The sequence below is a fragment of the Cucurbita maxima genome, unplaced genomic scaffold (assembly GCF_002738345.1).
Source record: "Cucurbita maxima cultivar Rimu unplaced genomic scaffold, Cmax_1.0 Cma_Scf00015, whole genome shotgun sequence".
Taxonomy (NCBI): domain Eukaryota; kingdom Viridiplantae; phylum Streptophyta; class Magnoliopsida; order Cucurbitales; family Cucurbitaceae; genus Cucurbita; species Cucurbita maxima.
The window spans coordinates 4,652,800-4,671,665 of record NW_019272031.1 but is presented as its reverse complement, the minus strand read 5'-3'; the positions used below and the strand labels follow the sequence as shown (position 1 = coordinate 4,671,665).

General features: G+C 35.8%; 2 protein-coding genes across 6 annotated transcripts; both read right to left on the bottom strand.

Annotated features, from left to right (window-relative positions):
* Window positions 1-2,514: 2,514 nt before the first annotated feature.
* LOC111490213 (protein SHOOT GRAVITROPISM 5-like) lies at window positions 2,515-4,687 on the bottom strand. Its single transcript, XM_023138746.1, has 3 exons — window positions 4,465-4,687; window positions 3,966-4,380; window positions 2,515-3,257 (listed from the first exon to the last, which is right to left on the bottom strand). Exons 1-3 carry the CDS (start codon window positions 4,559-4,561, stop codon window positions 2,585-2,587), a joined length of 1,185 nt encoding a protein of 394 aa, XP_022994514.1. The 5' UTR covers window positions 4,562-4,687; the 3' UTR covers window positions 2,515-2,584.
* Window positions 4,688-9,594: 4,907 nt separating this feature from the next.
* On the bottom strand, window positions 9,595-15,795 carry LOC111490214. Of its 5 annotated transcripts, XR_002719508.1 has the most exons (13): window positions 15,673-15,795; window positions 15,379-15,475; window positions 15,211-15,298; window positions 14,565-14,714; window positions 14,272-14,403; window positions 13,214-13,334; window positions 13,081-13,119; window positions 12,937-13,011; window positions 12,077-12,136; window positions 11,762-11,826; window positions 11,338-11,428; window positions 9,786-9,931; window positions 9,595-9,755 (listed from the first exon to the last, which is right to left on the bottom strand). XR_002719508.1 is itself a non-coding variant. In XM_023138747.1 (12 exons), exons 1-12 carry the CDS (start codon window positions 15,742-15,744, stop codon window positions 9,872-9,874), a joined length of 1,050 nt encoding a protein of 349 aa, XP_022994515.1. In that variant the 5' UTR covers window positions 15,745-15,795; the 3' UTR covers window positions 9,615-9,871. The 5 variants fall into 5 exon arrangements, 3 of the variants coding, with proteins under 3 accessions (XP_022994515.1, XP_022994516.1, XP_022994517.1); XR_002719509.1 differs by lacking the exon at window positions 11,762-11,826; XM_023138747.1 differs by having other exon boundaries at window positions 9,615-9,931.
* Between the last annotated feature and the right edge of the window lie 3,071 nt (window positions 15,796-18,866).

The following is an 18,866-nucleotide window of genomic DNA, read 5'->3' as shown; positions in this document are numbered from 1 at the left end:
GGGTGAATTGTAAGATCCTATATCGATTGGAGAGGGAAACGAAACATTCCTTATAAGGGTGTGAAAACCTCTCCCTAGCAGATGCGTTTTAAAATCGTGAGTCTAATGATGATACGTTACGGACTAAAACAGACAATATTTACTAGCGGTGAGCTTTGATTGTTACAAATGGTATCATAGCTAAACATTGAGTGGTGTGTCAATGAGGACGATGAGCCTCTAAGGGAGGTAGATTGTGAGATCTCATATCAGTTGGAAAGAAAAATGAACCATTTCTTATAAGGGTGTGAAAACTTCTCCTTAGCAGACGCGTTTTAAAATCGTGAGCCTAATAGCGATACGATACAGACTAAAACAGACAAGGGCTTGGATTGTTACATTAATGTTTTTCCTTTCAATCCTTTTATACCTTAGTTTACTAGTAGTGGGCATCAATTTGCAGACATATTCCTGTTGGATTTGCAAGCTGGAAGGCTGTCTTGTTTGAGTGTTTCATCTGAGATTGGTTAGTGATGTGAATAAGTGTTTTATGTCTGGTTTTGTGCTGTCTTTTTCTTTTGCATAATTGGTTAAATCTTATTGCTTTTTGTTTCAGGATGGAAGCCCTCCTTGGATTCCCCACTTCTCTCACCCCTTTCTTTTTCCTCTTTTTGTTCTTTTTTAATGCTTGGAAGTAGGATTCGAATAAACTCACTCATTCTGTAAAATAAACCAAAAAGTAAATTTAAAAAAGGCATATTTGAATTTCTAAGCTCGAGATATTATTATTGGCGACTCGTGAACTTCTGAATAAGGGCAAAGGTCAACATCGGTATCCTAGTAACTGGTAGGCACAAGAGCCACTCCTATATCGGGCTCATTAGAGAGTCCTTAGAATCTATCCATATTGACAATATCCATGTATGTACTATGAGTTGAAATTATTTGAAATAATTGCTAGGAATAGTAAACAATTGACTAGATTAAGCAAGGTTCTCGGGTGTACTTTTGTAAGAGATAAAGCTCAGATGAGCTTATATGACAAGAACCCATTATTGAAATGAGCTTAGAGGAACTAATTATGAAAAACGATGAACTCTGATAAACTAGTTTATAAGAATCGTATGATAAGCTCAGACGTGTGACAAATAAGATTATATAAAGAATGATGAAGAGTCTATAAATAAGTTATTTATTGATTAGTTTTATATTTTATCTTTTCATCATACTACTTATTGCTGGCACGGGTGATGTATACACAAGCTTCCAGCCTCGTTTTTGAAAAAAAATGTTTTAGAAAATGGGGAAAGAGAAAGTTTTAGAAAATGTTTGAAAATCGATTTTAAGAAAGAAAATACGCACAATAATAGGTATGATAACGTATAAGCAAGATAGGGAGAATTGACACCTAATCATATTCTCCTTGCGGTACATTTTGAGACATTTTAGCCCGACATGATTTTGGCAAATAATCATATACTCTCAAATGACATTGCAGAGATAATAAAAACTTAACTAACATGAAAGCAAGTAAAATGGGTATGGAACAAGCATACATCCACAAACAACATGCTCTAGAAAAGGATGACTATGACATCTCACATACGACTATAGATAACACACTTTGGATAAGTATGACCATGACACATCTCAAATCGTTTCTCTAAGCTTGATTGAATCTTTCATAATGATAGTGTCTTTTCGAGTTCAAACCCACCGTTAGTAGATATTGTCTTTTTTAGGCTTTCACAATAACCAACCCCTTTCGGGGTCTAACATCCTTGCGGACACATATTCCTCTCTCCAATCGATGTGGGATCTCACATAAACATAATCGAAAAGAAAGTTGGAATTCACTTAGAATCCCAAAATGTAGTGAGCCAAGAAGCATATTTGAACAAGTGGCTCTAAAAACTTGAAGAACAGAAGAAGAAGAAGAAGAAGAAGAAACAAAAAAAGATGATGAGACTGATATGACAGTAAATGTGTAGAGGTTGAAAGGGATATAAAGGGACAGGGGTTGGGACTGTATGTTTGTGAGAGCCCTGAGAATGACCACTGAGTCTATGATTAACTCTTGTTGGCCCCATCCTCTTAGTGGCACTGAAAAACATGGTACCTTTTCCATTTCTATTTATTTGCAAACCAACCCCTCATAATATTCAGATTTTGCAGATTTTCAGATTTCAGAATAGTCCTTTCTTACTTTCCCTTTTTCTTTTCTCTCTCTCTATTTGTTTTTAATTCTGCTCTGTACCCTTCTTTAATGCTCTCAACAGACATCATTTCTTCCCATCACTTCATCTCCCAAATCCAAACTTTCCATCAATGATTTATATGACTCAAGAATTCGATTAAAATTAAGTTGAATTGGGTCCATCTTTTTTTTTTTTTGTTAGGTCAACTTTATTATAATTGATATTAGTGATGTATTGTGACGTAGATTATTCAGGCGACCAATTCACCCCATCTGAAAATTTGAGTTGACCGAAAAGATTTTTTTTCAACTGAACCTATGAACACCGTGCAGATTGATTTACCATCGAGAGGTAAAAAACGAATAGTAATTTGTTTGATTAAAAAGGCGAGAAGGGTAAGCAAACATTCAAGTTTTGTGCAATGGATGAAAATGTTGCCTACAAACTTGGCAAGTGATTTGAAGGATGGTGGAGTTGATTTTGTTGATGGCGTGTTCTTTCAAAGCAAGAGCTCTTTGTAGCTCAGCTTGAGCTTGTTGTCTCATTCTCTTGGCATTGGCTAACTCCTTCTCAGCCAATTCAATCTGTTTCTTTGCTTCATTTCTTGCTTCTTCAGCCACTGCCTTCTCTTCCCTTGCCACTCTCATTCTCTGTTTAGCTTCTTCTTTCAGCTTCAATAAACTCAACCCATTTCCAATTTGTTCATCAAAATTCATTTGATAATGATCTTTTTGTTCATTTTTTTCACCATAATTGCAAGACCCAATTGAAAGCTGCAAATGGGTTGCGTAATTTTCATGTTTTTTTGGAGAAACTGAAACTTTAATGGAATTTGAAGAGGTTGAAAGTTGAAGGTCCAAATTTTGATGATGGGTGATGAGTTTTTGGGGAGTTTTTGGTGTGTGGGTTTGGTTTAAGAAGCTGAAATTTGTATCTGAAGAAGGAGTTGGAGTTGGGCTTGAAGCTGTTCTTGATAAACAAGGTGGTGGTGGTGGTGGTGGTTGTAAAGATGCCTCCTTTTCTGGTTGTTGATGATGACCCAATTTGCAACTATCTTGATGCTCTATGAAACTCTCCACCCTAAATCAAAACAAAACCCATTATTCAAAAAAAAAAAGTATATAGAAATGAGATAGATTTGGAAAGTTGTAGTTTTTTAGACCGAGAAAGAAAGAAAGTTGATATCTTTTCGTTAGAAGGGTTCGTGGGTTGAGTTGGGTTAGGGTTATAAGTTTTTTAGACCTAAAAAGAAAGTTGATATCTTTTCACTAGAGTGTTCATGGGTTAAGTTGGGTCAGAGTAGTAGGTTTTCTAGACCCAGAAAGAAGTTGATATGTATTCGCTAGAAGTGTTCGTGAGTTGAGTTGGGTCAAAGATGTAGGTTTTTTAAAACTAGAAAGAAAGAAAGTTGATATGTTTTGGTTAAATGTGTCCATGGGTTGAATTGAGATAGTTTCGAGTCAGTTTGATTCAATACAATCTAATTTTAGGATAACTCATGAACCAGTCCAACCCAAATAAGTTTATAACCATGGTCTAGTCGTGATGGATTGGGTTGGATGACATGTCATGTCATCCCAACCCAACCGAAGTTTTAGCAATAAAATAGTGTTTAAAACTAAACCCATGTTATATTCTCTTTAAAAATTGAAAGATTTAATGTAACACTGAAAACCCATTAAAGGTTTGATCTTTTCTTGTGTGTTGAATTTAAGGAGGGAGGGGGAGAGAGAGAGAGAGAGAGAGAGAGAGAGATGGGTCAGAAAAGAATAAAAGAGGGTAAAATACCTTGAGAAAACTCGACCACAGTCACATGAATGGCCTCTAGTCCCACACGTTTTGAGATGAGCTTTGTAATCAGATTGAACAGCATACCCTTTAGCGCATTTTTCACATACCCATTGCTTATGGTTACTATGTTTTCTCCTAAAGTGTTTCTTAATTCCCACCAAATCCCCCAAAGCATGAGTAGGGTTATGGTGTAAGCAGCTCGGTTCCGGACAAACAAACACCCGTTTACGCGTCGTTGTCGTCGTCGTCGTCGTCTCGGTCCTCTTCAACAGCTTCCACGGCACCTTATGTCGACGCCGATGCATTTGTAGATTCTGATCTCTCTGAAAACCCTGATGACATATTTCACATACGTAACTGTCTGATTCCAATAGGGTTTTGGGAGAGAGAGACACCACCTCCGCATCTGGGTCTGTAAAACATAGCTCAATTAGTCAAAAACATAGCTCAATTGGTCAAAAACACGCAAAATTCAAGAGATACGAAGAGGATTTACCAGGAGTGCCCGTGGGTCGTCTTTTTCTTTTGGAATTGGTTCCATTGCTATGAAAGCAATTAGGCAAAGGATCAAGAGAGGAGAGATCAGCCACCATGGGGGGGAAAAGGTGAGGTTTTCATGAAAGGGTTTGAAGATTAAAAGAGGTGGGGGAAGAGAGAGAAAGAAGAGAGAGAAAGAAGAGAGAGAAAGAAGAGAGAGAAAGAAGAGAAAGAAGAGAGAGAAGGAGAGGGAGAATGGGACAATGCTTGAGGGGTTCATCAGCTTTTGTGTTTATAAATTAATGGGCTTTAAAAATTACAGCTTTATGGATCAGCTTTTTCCATCCCTCAGCTTTATCCCACCTTTCTTTCTCTCTTTACTTCTTCCAACCATCTTCACCACATGTAGTTATTGAGTTTCTTCAAATCAACTTTTTAAAAGGAGAGAAGAAGAAAGGGTTTTAACTCCTAAGGAACCAAAAAAAAACGAAGTATTTGCTATATATATATATATAGAGAGAGAGAGAGAGAGAGAGAGAATAGTGTATGTGTGTATGTATCTTTACTTTGTTTTTTAGTTCAATATTATATTAAGGTCGCATCGTATAGCTTGGGCCGAACACCGAGAAAGTTTAAGAGTGATGGAGAAACCTAGAATATGTCGGTCGAGGATGGGGATAAGCTTGCTAGCTTGTGACGGGTCGAGAACTGAGAAAGTTTAAGAGTGATGGAAAAACCTAGAATTTGTCGGTCGGGGATGGGGATAAATTTGCTAGCTTGTGAAGAAATAGGCTTATTCCTACCGGTACAAAAAAAAATTCAATCTGAAGATCAAGATTTGACTTCTAATATTAATATGGCTAAGTTAATGACATGACTCTGATACTATGTAGAAATTACGTATCTCCACAATGATATGATATTGTCCACTTTGAGCCTAAGCTCTAATATTGACATGGCTAAGTTAAGGGCATGGCTCTGATACCATATTAGAAATCGCAAATCTTCGCAATGGTATGATATTGTGCACTTTGAGCCTAAGCTCTCATAGCTTTGCTTTGGGCTTCCCCAAAATGCATCATATCAATGTACATGTATTTCCTTATTTATAAACTCATGCTCATTCCCTAAATTAGCCAACGTGGAACTCGCTCCCAACAATCCTCCACTCCCTGAGGCCTATGGAGCCCTTGAACATTAAAACCGTGAAGTTGACGATGATGTATATTTGCTAACGATGGGGATGACGGCAATATATAACAGGTGAAAGCTGATAATATTGGCTAGCGATAGACTTGGGTTATTGCAATATATACGGGTTCAAATGGTATTGATTTTTTATTCCTACCTTAAATTTGTAACTCTATTTTATTGTAAATCCCTAAAATTTTAAAGCTCTTGATGTTGACCCCTCAACTTGAACAAAATTTCATTTTTGATCCTCTTCTCGTTTCTATAAGATATGTAAACATGGTGTCGTACATTCATTATGCCATTATTACTACCTTCACAATAAAGATATAAATGCATGGAAGTTAGAGAAGGGCTAAAATTGAAATTTCACAACATTAAAAAAAATAAACTTTTTGTTTTTTTATATATTTTTATTTAAACATTATGTCTCAAATAATTTAACCATATCGAAACATTTTTTTTTAAAAAAAAAGGACTTGAATTTGAAATATGTGGGAAAAAAAGAGGGAAAAAGACGAAAATAGCCTCAAGTTTGGAGTTAAAAGTAGGGTTTGTTTTATCCAGGTTAAGTAAGAGCAGCTTTTTTGTAAAGGGTGAATCAGGTGGTGGCGGGATGAAAAGTCACCTTCCAGGGGCATGGTGGTCAATATCATCATAATTATTTATGTATGTAAGATTCAGTCTTTTCTTTTTCCACATGCATACAAAAGAAACAAGTTAAAATAAATAAATTCAGGCTCCAAGTCCGGCCAGTAAATCATTATTTCTTTTTTTTTTTTTTTTTTTTTTTCTTTTTTTTTCTGAACTCAAAATCAGAGGCTAAGGATTACTTCCACTCAACAACTTTAATTTAATATATTTACTCATAAAATACTTTTTTATTTATAATTTCTTTCACTTTCCAAACTCATGAATAGTTCTTACCCACCCAATGGTAGGGTTTCCTAACGAGCCTCGTACCAAGAAGGAGATGTATTCCCTTATTTATGTGTATTTCTTACTTATAAATTAACCAATATGGGACTCATAATCCTCCCATCGAACAAAGTACATTATAAGTCTCCCCTTAATCGAGCCTCGACTTCTTTCTCTGTAGCCCTTGAACAAAATACACCATTTGTTCGACATTTTAGTTCACTTTTTTACTATACTTTCGAGACTCACAATCTTTGTTCTGTATTTGAGGATTCTATTGTCATGGTTAAGTTTATAGCATCGCTCTAATACCATGTCAGGAATCACGACTCTCCACAATTGTATGATATTTTTCACTTTGAGCATGCTTTAGGCTTCCCTAAAAAGCCTCATACCAATAGAGATGTTAAGGATTCTATTGTCATGACTAAGTTTAAGGCATCGCGCTCTGATACCATGTTAGGAATCACGACTCTCCACAATGATATGATATTGTCGAGCATGCTTTGGGCTTCCATAAAAGGCTTCATACCAATAGAGATGTATTCATTTACTTATAAACCCACGATCATTTCCCTAAATTAGCCAATGTGAGACTCACTTCCAACAATCTTCAACACTCCATTGGTATTGGTATGAGGCTTTTTGGGAAAGCCCGAAGCAAAGTCATGAGAGCTTATGTTCAAAGTAGACGACATCATACCATTGTGAAGAGTCGTGATTTCTAACCAAAAGAATGTTAAAAGATCCAAAACGAACCATAAAATTTTTTTTTTTTAAATGTGGGAAAATTTTTATTTATTTTTTATTATGAAGAAGTGAGATTGTTTATTAAAAATAATTGAAATTATTCCTTCATTTAAAATTACAGATTTGTTATAATAGCCAAAGCCGCCCCTCGGTAATCATTACAGTACCATTTTTGGGAAGAAAAATGGGCTAAATTTAATACTGGCCGGTCAGTCACTCCTATGCGGGCAGCTAGGGAAGAACAGAGAATGTAACTAATAATGAGGTACGGGCAAGGCACAAAAGCAAACCCGGGCAGTAATTTAAATATTAGTTTCACAATTGGAATTGGCCGTCAGATGGTGGTGAAAAATAATCGTACGGTGTAAAATGGCCGATCGTTGATTGAACCTTGAGACGGTGTAGATTGTGCCATGTGGTACATCCTCAGCCATGATAATGAACATTAATTGAATCTGGTCCGTTACATGGGGTTGAATCTGAGCCATATGATTTTGGAGAAGAGAGTTCGGCCTTTTGATCGAATCAAGTGCACCGAAGAATTGTGTGAGAAAAACACTTGATCAAAACCGAGATAATGTCAGCATTTTATTGAATTATTGATTTTAGTAATGATGATTTGAGCTCACCAAATTTAAAATAGGCATGCCGCATCTAATTAAAATAAATGCCAAATCTTGATTTCTTCTTTGGGATACGTTTATAATTGAATGCTCATAACTACAGTACTTTAATTTTTAAATTAAATTATTTATTTACAATTAATAATTAGGTTTTTCAGTCAAAGATTAAAAACCTACTTCGTAATTATAGGTTCAATTTTTTATATCTTTTTGAATTAAAATAGTAACTAAAAAAAAAAGTCTAAAAACATTTAATTTACCATTAAAATATCATATAATTTGCCGGATATATTTAATTGTCTAGGCATATATTTAAAATATCAGAAAATAAATAATTATAAATTAAAATAAATTATACATGAGGGTTGGATTGGATTAATCGGGTTTTCTCGAGTCACTGAATAGAGTCTCTATTTAAATGAGAAACGGAAGCAGCGGAGAATTTTTTACGTTGGTTAAACGGAAAGGAGGACGAAGAATATAAATCTCATCCCGTCCCACCCAAATTATTTATTATTATTATAAATAAGTTGTTGATTAATATTAAGATTTCATTTTATATCGTTGAACTAAAATAAAAACGTTAACCGTTTGTATCATAATTGATCGACCTAAGTTAATCGACTTTATTAAAAAATATTAATCAAAGACAAATATTCAAATGACTCAAAGCCTACTTGGGCCAAGGTTTGGTTGTTGTCTATTATTGAGATCAAAGTCACATGGCCAAATCTTCAAATATTCTGTATCATATCAAAGCAATAATTAATAAATGAAAGTTAGGCTACACAAAGTTAGTAGGGTTTTATATTATATTTTTATTCCTTAAAACTTATATATATTTTTATATATACACGTATAATACATAATTTATATTACGTGTTTCTATGACTTATGAGTCAAAAGTCAAACTTATTCCGTTCTATAATGATTTTTTAAAATTATTTTCGCACAAATCTGTCATAGTATGTATGTGGTTAATTGAAGAGTAAAACAAAATATTTATAAAACATTTATTATAAGAGTGTAGAAATCTCTCCGTTGACCACCATACATAACAGACCCACATATTAAGGAATAATTCAACTCCATTTATAAAATCTTAAATTTATTTTATAAAAATGGAAAATTTTTCTTAAGGTTGAAACCGTGACACGTGGAAAGAAACAAACCATGTGATAGTGCAGAGACAGTTCTTTTGCATAAAAAAAATAAAATAAAATAAAAAAAGCAAAAAGTCGAAAGCTATTTTTTAAAAAAATAAATAATAATAATAATAACGAATTAAGAACATAAAAAAGCTGAATAAAGAAATTATTATAAATAACACCTATATAGTTCCCAAATTTATAAAGCAAAACTTCATGTTTTCAAATTAATTTAGAACTAATTTATTTTAATGAGTGATTTAATATAGACATTAAGTAAATTCTTTTCTCCCTAATTAATATTGAATTCTACGTTGATATAAATTGTTCGGATCATTTATTTAAATTTTTGTTAATATCTAACAAATGAAACTCATGAACCAAAACTCATAGAGCTAAATCGTAACTTAATTCAAATAAGTTGATAACATAACTCAAACCATATCGATTGGGTTTGGTTGATCGAGTCATTCCGATCGCTAAATCTTTTGAACACCTCTTACCAAATCATGTAGTATCTATCTCAAAATCAAATTATTGAATATAATCCTTCATTAAATTACTCATAGAAACTCCATCAGATGCATAACCAATAACCAAAGGTTATAAAATACAAAACATTTGCATATGACTTGAAATGAGCTTGCTATATACATAGATGGAAGTAAAGGCTTGTTTGATCAAAGCTTTGTTGGTGATGGGCAACAAGACAGTTCCTCCATTGATGTAGCTCAACAAGCCTAGCAAGATCGATCTTTTATGTTGATTATATTGTGATTTGCTAGCATCAAAAAGCTCAAATTCTCTCTTGGTCACTGGAGGATGACGGTAGTCTATACGTGCGAGTAATCCGAATCTGTGGCGAAAACAATCATCATTTTGAGTGCCCAAAAAGAATAAATAACCAAATCATATCGTTCTTCTATTTCAATTCAAAAGCTTTATGTTTTAGATCTTGCTTCTTTTAAAATATACGTGATTAGCATATCATTAAACTCAAAGTCAACCGGCTAAATCTACCGCTAGCAGATATTTCTCCTCTTTCAACTTTCCCTCAAGATTTTAAAACGTGTCTCTAGGGAGAGGTTTCCATATCCTCTCACAGTCCACCACCTTCGAGATCCAGCGTCCTCGTTGGCACTCGTTCCTTTCTCCATCGATGTGGGATCTCACAATCCACCCCCTTTGGATTCCAACGTCCTTATTGATACACCGCCCGGTGTAATGTGGGATCTCACACAACCTAAACATAGCTTAGTTGGTTAAGACCTATACACTCGAACAAGAGATCAAAAGGCTTAATGAAAGTTTAACCGCTGAGAACATTCATTCATCCTCTGCATTCCTCCATCAATACTTAGCACTAATTAGTTTTACCTTCAATATTGCCCATGCCTCCCCTCACTTTACTTTATTGTCCTTCCTATATCCTCTTATTTGTAATGCTTTTAAGTTCCATAACACACTAGAAACTTGCAATAGCTGGAGCCCCATGGTCGAGTGGGTAGTAGGGTTATTCTACTTTTTCCGTAGCCACGACGAAGCTTCTAATAACCGGAGCATTTTGGTTAGTTGATATACTAGGAACGAGACTAAGGGTATGTTTGGATTAACCTCCTCAAAGATTTTAGATGGCCAAATGTAACAGCCCAGGCCTACCGCTAGCAGATATTGTCCACTTTGGCCCGTTATGCATCACCGTTAGCCTCACGATTTTAAAGCACGCTTGTTAGGGAGAAGTTTTCATACTCTTATAAGGAATGTTTTGTTCCCCTCTCTTACCGATGTGGGATCTCACAATCCACCACCTTGGGGCCCAGCATCCTCGCTAGCACACACCGCCTGATGTCTAACTCTGATACCATTTGTAACAGCTCAAGCCCACCGCTAACAGATATTGTCCTCTTTGGGCTTTCCCTTCCGAGCTTCCACTAAAAATTTTAAAATGAGTTTGCTAGGGAGAAATTTTCACATCTTTATAAAAAATGTTTCGTTCTTCTATCCAACTAATATGAGATCTCACATTTTATATCTAAAAATGTTTAAATTAAATAGTATGTCAAATTCACCCGAACTCTCAATCGAAAAAAAGCACCAAATGTTCGGGTTCATTCATTTTATTGTGATAGTTTGGTTAGTAGGCTCTACTATAGAAACTGCCAATTTAGACCATTGAACCTAATCACAGCCTTAATATCTAATCATGCTCGTACTGAGATTATGAATGATGAATCCAACCACAGGTAGGCAAGAGAAGGTTACCTGTGCAAAAGCATAAATTGCTCGTAAAATTCTAGCATAATCAGTTCCCATCATCTGAATGACCATATCCGCCAGAAATGTTCCCCAAAACCTGAACCAGAAACAAAAAATTATCAAATGCTTGCAGAAAGTAAAATCCTGATCACACATGTATACCGAGCACATATGTTATCGAGTCAAGACCGGGCCACGTTTGAGCACGAAAGAAAGAAATTAGGTCATCACCGACGAACGTAAATGAATGTTTAGCTCAAGCTTGTTTGCATCTCGATTATTCTCATAAGATAACTACTTGACCGTATCAGATACTAAATCCCAAGTAAGTGCCCACCGTGGCTTGAACCCGTCCTCTTATAGGGAGAGATTGAGAAAGTTTGAAGGCATAAAATAAATTCATGAAGTGAATGGCAGAAGAGGTAATTACATTGGGCCGAGCAAGGTCATAATGCTTCTAAAACCAAGATATCTTGAAGCAGCACCTGCAAGACCCTGTCCCAAATTGGAAGAAATAGATATCTCAATCTTACTGCATGCCGACGGGCTAAAACTAAAATAGCTTCTATTCAAAGAGCTGTTGTAATGACCATTAATGTATGTCCGAAGGTGTAACGACCCGCTTTTCAAGGGACTCGAGCCACGGACCGTTACTCAATGATAGAAGGCTTGAAAACGTTGTAATTATACACTGTTATAAATCTATCATTGATGCATTGGAATTGAGAACAAAATATACGATTACCTTTTGGGCAACGAGCAAGGCAACTCTCGACTCGAGATTGGCTGCAGCTAACTGTCCACCCTAAGAAGTCAGGAAGGTAAAGAATAAAGGCGCGTAGGATACACTTATGGTTCGTAAAATGAAAGAATTGGTCGATTTTTAAACGATTATGGCTTCAAAAGTTTGCATGATTTGCAGGCAAAGATAATCTTTTCAGAAAAACCTCGATGTTCTAAAAAAAAACGTTTCTTATTCCGATCGAAAAAAATATTATCTTGCCAAAAAAAACAACGATCATGTAGAAAAGTCGAGCTGGAAAGCAGAACTTCCAGGTAGATGTCAATTGGACAGCAAGAACATGACAAGCAAGGGACATTCTTGTAACAGCTCAAGTCCACCACTAGCATATATTGTCCACTTTGGCCCGTTACGTATCGTCATCAGCCTCACGGTTTTAAAATGCATTTACTAGGGAGAGGTTCATTCCCCTCTCCAACAGATGTGGGACCTCACAGTCCACCTCCCTCGAGACCCAACATCATCGTAGGCACACTACCCGGTGTCTAGCTCTGATACCATTTGTAACAGCTCAAACTCACCGCTAGCAGATATTGTTCGTTTTGGTCCGTTACGTATCGGCGTCAGCCTCATGGTTTTAAAACGCATCTACTAGGGAGAGGTTCATTCCCCTCTCCAACCGATGTGGGACCTCATAGTTCTATCTATAAACCATGGTTTTTATTCCTAAGTCCAAATGTATTGAGAATATTTCAGATGTTTTTTTTAGTATCCGTGAGTGTTCGGGCCAATTTGTGCAGACCTCAACTACTCTCACTAGACACAATGTCTGACCCTACTATATTTTAGATGTTACCGAGTACCTTTTTGATGATTTCCTTTTTAATTTGATAGTTGGCCGCTTCTCGGAACATCTTTCCAGATAAAGTCCTAGCAAACTGCAACAAGACTAATGCTTCTTGAGAAGAAAAAAAATTCAGAATAAAACAGGATAACCATATTCTTACCACTTGAAACATTTTAACCACGGTTATCAAACTACCGCCCTGTCGAGAGAAAGACAAAGATGTGAGAAAATGCAATGGTGTTCAATGTGAAGCGAAACGTGCCATGTGCAAAACGAGCTAATAAAACCGATACCTTTAATATCAAGGATGGCAGGTCAGATGCTCCATCAGTGGCTGCTAAAGTTTGCACCTTCCACTGATTGAGTCCAAGTTGTAGACTACCTTCAAGGTTAGACTGCCTCACTGATTCTTCACTACATGAGCGTTGAAAGAAACGTAATATTAATCTGCTTTTAGTCGTTCACATTCATTTATAGTTACAAATCCTTAAATCAAGAGTCGATATGATCATCTAATCCAGTTCATCATTGTAGAGCACGGTCGCCACTTTATTCACTTTCTACATGTGAGATCCCACATCGGTGGGAGAGGGGAACGAAGCATTCTTTTTAAGGGTGTGGAAACCTCTCCCTAGCAGATGTGTTTTAAAAACCTTGAGGGGAAGTCTGAAAGGGAAAGCCTAAAGAGGAAAATATTTGTTAGAGGTGGGCTTGAGCTGTTACAAATGGTATCAAAGCCAGACACCAGTCGGTGTGTCAGTGAGGACGTTGAACCCTGAAGGGAGATGGATACTAGGCGGAATACCTGTGAGGACGCTAGGCCCCGAAGGGGAGTGGATTGTGAGATCCCACATCAATTGGAAAGGGGAACGACATCGATTGGAGAGGAGAACGAGTGCCAGTGAGGAAGCTGGACCCTGTAGGGGGGTGGATTGTGAGATCCCACATCGGTTGAGGAGGAGAACTAAGCATTCTTTATAAGGGTGTGAAAACTTCTCCCTAGTAGACGCATTTTAAAAACCTTGAAGAGGAGCACGAGGGAAAGCCCAAAGATGACAATATCTACTAGTGGTGGGCTTGGGGGAAAGCCTAAAAATGACAATATCTGCTAGCGGTGGGCTTGAGCTGTTACACTACATTTAGTAGCAAGTTTCTTAGAAATACTATTTTGATCTACGTATTTTTCATTTATTACAACTCCTAAAACTTAAATTAAATGTTCGGTTACTAATAAATATATGTTTGGATCAATATAACCAGCGTTTACAGATCGAGCTATACCAACACATCTAGATTTTACAAACTCAAATGATCAAATCTAAGGTATAAAATGCAGGCCTCAGTAAAGTACCTCGAGTATTCCTGTAACAAATGAAGAAATATTTCTGCTTCAAGGTCTTCGGAAGACAACTTAGTTGAGCAAGGAACGTTTAACTTTTTTCTCACTGTAAGCAAGACATCTCTATAAGATGGTCTCCAACCCCTTCCAAGAACAACATATGAAATAAACTCATATAATTGAAATGAAATTCGCATAAGAACAATGAGCATAAAAGTTCTTGAATTAGCCATATGAGATAACCATCTTTCAGCCTGACAGCAATATGAACTATGCATAAGTGTTCTAGTTTGGCAATACGAAACCTTAATGTCGACCGGGCATCGGCTGCAAGGTATAAGAATCGAGACTCGAGCATTGAAATAAAATCATCTCTCTCTTCAAGGTCTTCCTCAATCATAGCATAGTCAGTTTCGCCATGGTTTGTAATCGATTTCATCAAAGGGCTGAAGTAACTGCACGTTGTCAACATAAAGATCAGCCTCTTGAAACTAAACTCGAAATCTAAAACTTCGTGGTAAAATGTGTTCCCTTCCCACAACCTAAGATCAACAAATTCCAGCTAAAAATACTTCTAACCCTAGCCCACCACTAGCAGATATTGTCCGATTTAGTCCGTTATGTATCATCGTCAGCCTCATGGTTTTAAAATGCGTCTACCAGGGAGAGGTTTCCACACTCTTATAAGAAATGTTTCGTTCTCCTCCCCAACCGTTGTGGGATCTCACAATCCACCCCCCTTAGGGGCCAGCGTCTTCGCTAGCACACCGTCCAGTGTCTAGCTCTCATACCATTTGTAACAGCTCAAGCCCCGTTACGTATCGCCGTCAACCTTACGATTTCAAAACGCGTCTACTAGGAAGAGGTTTCCACACCCTTATAAGGTGCTTCGTTCTCCTCTCTTGCCGACGTTGAATCTCACAACAATGCAACAAATGAAGGCAAACAAACCTGCGACCGAAGAGGATTTGTTCAAGCTCATATAATTCGGAATTCGTGGCGAGATCAAGCACAGAACGCAATTCTGGGTCAAAAGCACCTGAAACTCACAGAGTCATATCGAAAATTCAATTCAGAAATAGAAATAAAAGACAAAAAAAAAAAAGAAAAGAAAGGCACCTTTTCCATTTCTTGAACTGGAAGCATTACAAGCCACAAACTGTACACCATTTCTACGCCCAGAAGAGCTGAAAAACAGCTGAACAATACCCGCATTCTTCAGTAGCAAGACATAAAACAAACTAGAATCTAGCTATTAAGACAAATTGAAGCACCTATCCAGCGATTCAGCTAGTAAAACGGAACTTAATTGCAGTATACAGCTGACTTGAAACACAAGAGCGTCCTCAAAATTAAACCAAATTTGGAAATGAAATTTTAGCAGAAGAAGAAGAAGAATCAGAGTAAGCTTACGGAGTATGGAAGCTTCTTGGAAGCGGGTGGAGAAAGGAAGGCGAATTGAAGCGCAGCTAAAGCAGTCGTCATGGAGGAACACTTCGCCGCCGTCGCAGGCCACTCTTGAAGTCTCGATGCTCGTCACGCACAACTATAGAACCTAAATTAAAAAGAAAAAGAAAATTACACGAAGAATTAAATTAATTTTAATTTTTTTTATAACGATACAAACTCAATTTTAAAAAAAAAAATTAATACATGAAAAAAAAAATTATGAAATAGTAGGAAAAATTAGGTCCTACGTGGCAATAAATTAGTTCTTTATTAGTATTTTAGTTTAGGACTATTGTTTCAATAAATATTGAAATAGTTCAAACCTCCGGCTAATAGAAAATGTTTGTTTTAGCTCGTTACTTATTTAAAACACGTCTACTAAGAAGATATTCTTACGCCCTTATAAATAATGTTTGTTCCCCTCTCTAACTGGGATCTCGCTAAATATCCTCCAAAAACGACTCGTATGGCATTGACATGCTAAGAGTAGTATCTTACCGTTGTAATCTTGACGTTTTGAAATGATGGGGAGAAAAAAAATCTCCACAATACTAGACGTTATTGACGCTGTGAACCGAAACATGTAAATGTGCGACATTATTCCTTCGTTTCATAGCATTGGAACATTTGATCAATAAGGTACAGTCCTCTATGTACCAATGAAGTATACTTTTATTTTTTGTGGCTTAATTATAAGAAATTCATAGTTAAACATGTTTTACTTATAGTAGTTCTATGTTCGATGATCTTCTAAGAATTTTTTTTAGGACAAAACATGCTGAAATAACTCGGGTTGGTCTGTGGAGATAGTTTTCCCTCTTAAGAAACGTGGAGTAGGTTGCATCATCATATTGCAGGAGAATTATTCTCGATATAACTTTTTTACTTCATATTGTGTTGAACTCGAAAAGATGAGATTTAAGATCTCGTTTGTTAACCTTGTGGTTTTTGAAATCTAAGCAAATAGATACTGCTTTCAACTACAACCTACTGATTTCCGTGTTTTGTTGTCCAATTTTTTTAAAATGCGTCGATCCGACTTAACTTTTAATGGTTGAACTAAAAAAATAATGAAATAATATAATTTTAATATATTTAAAATTTGAGCTAGGTATGTGTATGTATGCATGGATGCATGCAAATCATGGATGAAATGGGAATTTAATTTATTAATTATTTTTTCATCTTTTATTTTATTTTTTCGGGTTAAAATTTGGAGAAAGAGTAAAAAAAAAGTAAAATATTCGGTTGTGAATATTTTCAGTGTCTGATTGGGTATGAAAATTCCAAAGACTAAACCAGGATTTTCCAGCCAAGCTGTCCACTGAATTACAGACAAAACTGGCTATCGCTATCTTATCCCTGTTTCCAAACAACTAGTAACCTAAAAACATGCGTTCATATGCACTATATTATCATTTATTATATAATTAATATTATTACATGACACCAAAGCTTTTCCATTTTTCTTTTAAATGTTTGCGGCTTATGATATTAGGGTTTCGGATTGTAACATTTTGTGCTCAAGATTCAGATCAAGGTCGGAAATTTAGATTTGGCACCTGATAACCATAATATTCTCTTTCGACATGATCACGTTAACTATCTTTCAATACGGTTAATCCTCATATACTTTGAGATCTCAAATCAGTTGAAGATGAAAACGAAACATTTCTTATAAGGATGTGAAAATCTCTCTCTAATAGACGCATTTTAAACTTATGAGACTGATGACAATACATAACAGGTCAACACGAACAATATGTGCTCGTGGTGAACTTGAGTTGTTACAAATGGTATTAGAGTCAAATACTAAGCGGTGTGCCAATGATAACGTTACCTCATATATAAGGGGGAAAATTTGACCTTAAATACCTTATCCCATTAATCACTTAGGTCAATTTGAATATAAAAATTTAAAATTTAGAGATTTATTATTTAATATTTTTAAAATATTAGAAAATTTTCAATTACAACACTAAAATATCAAAATCAAAATTTTAATTTAATAATAAATAATAAAATCCCTCATTATTATTTTGGTATATTTTCGGGGGTGAATTATTGCTGGACGACCCGAAACGGTTCACGGGTCTGCTGACAACTTTCAAAATGGACATTAAAGCCCACTTTATCAGTAAAAAAAAGAATTACAGTGGAGGGACTATTGTCGTAAAGCCCACTTTAACGGTAAAAAGAACAAAAGAATTACAGTGGAGGGACTATTGTCGGAAATTACCCTTCCAGTATTTATTTTTTTACTTTTTTCTATGGCAGGTTTAATTGGGCAATGATAAACTCACACCGCTGTGACGTATTGTTAATATTTATGAAGAATTAATCTCACATATATATATATATAAATATATGTTACGAAGAACTCAAATTCATGAACCTATACATCAAATCACATCACAATGTTCTTTTCTAAATATGATATTTGGAAGCAAAAACATTAAGATTGTTCCCTCCTTTTATCTTTTTCCTCATTTCTCCAATAATAGCAATCCCACACCAAATATCTTTTAATTAATTTATTTATATTTTATATATATTAATTTCAAGCCCATGCTCACAAAAAATGTATTTCCATCAAACTAACCTTATTAAATCACGAATATATATTTTCTCCGAATATCAATGAAAAATGTTTTGTTCACCTCTCCAATTCACGTGGGATCTCAAAATCTTGTTGGCGCACAACTCGATGTCTAACTTTGGAATCTCACAATCCACCCTTCTTGGGAGCCTAAAACTCTCGTTGACATATCACTCGGTGTTTTCCTTTATACCATTTGTAACAGCTCAAGCTCACCGTTGTCAGATATTGTCTGCTTTTGGCTCGTTACGTATCGCCATCATAGTTTTAAAGACGCGTTTGTTAGGAAAAAGTTTATACATTCTTATAAGAATTGTTCGTTCCCCTCTCGAATCGATGTATGTAGGATCTATTCACTTCATTTTATATATATGATAGTTACTACCATTGTCTGTTTCCCGTATCGCATATTTTTCAGGAGATCGTTAATGCAGCTCTGATAATGTTTCGAACATTTTGTGGTTAGTGGCCGAAGAAGATGGGCAGTGGGTAATAGCAAATATTTTCAGTGATTCGTAGTTAGTAGCTAACGAGGGCAGGGTTGCGACAAAGGAGGACG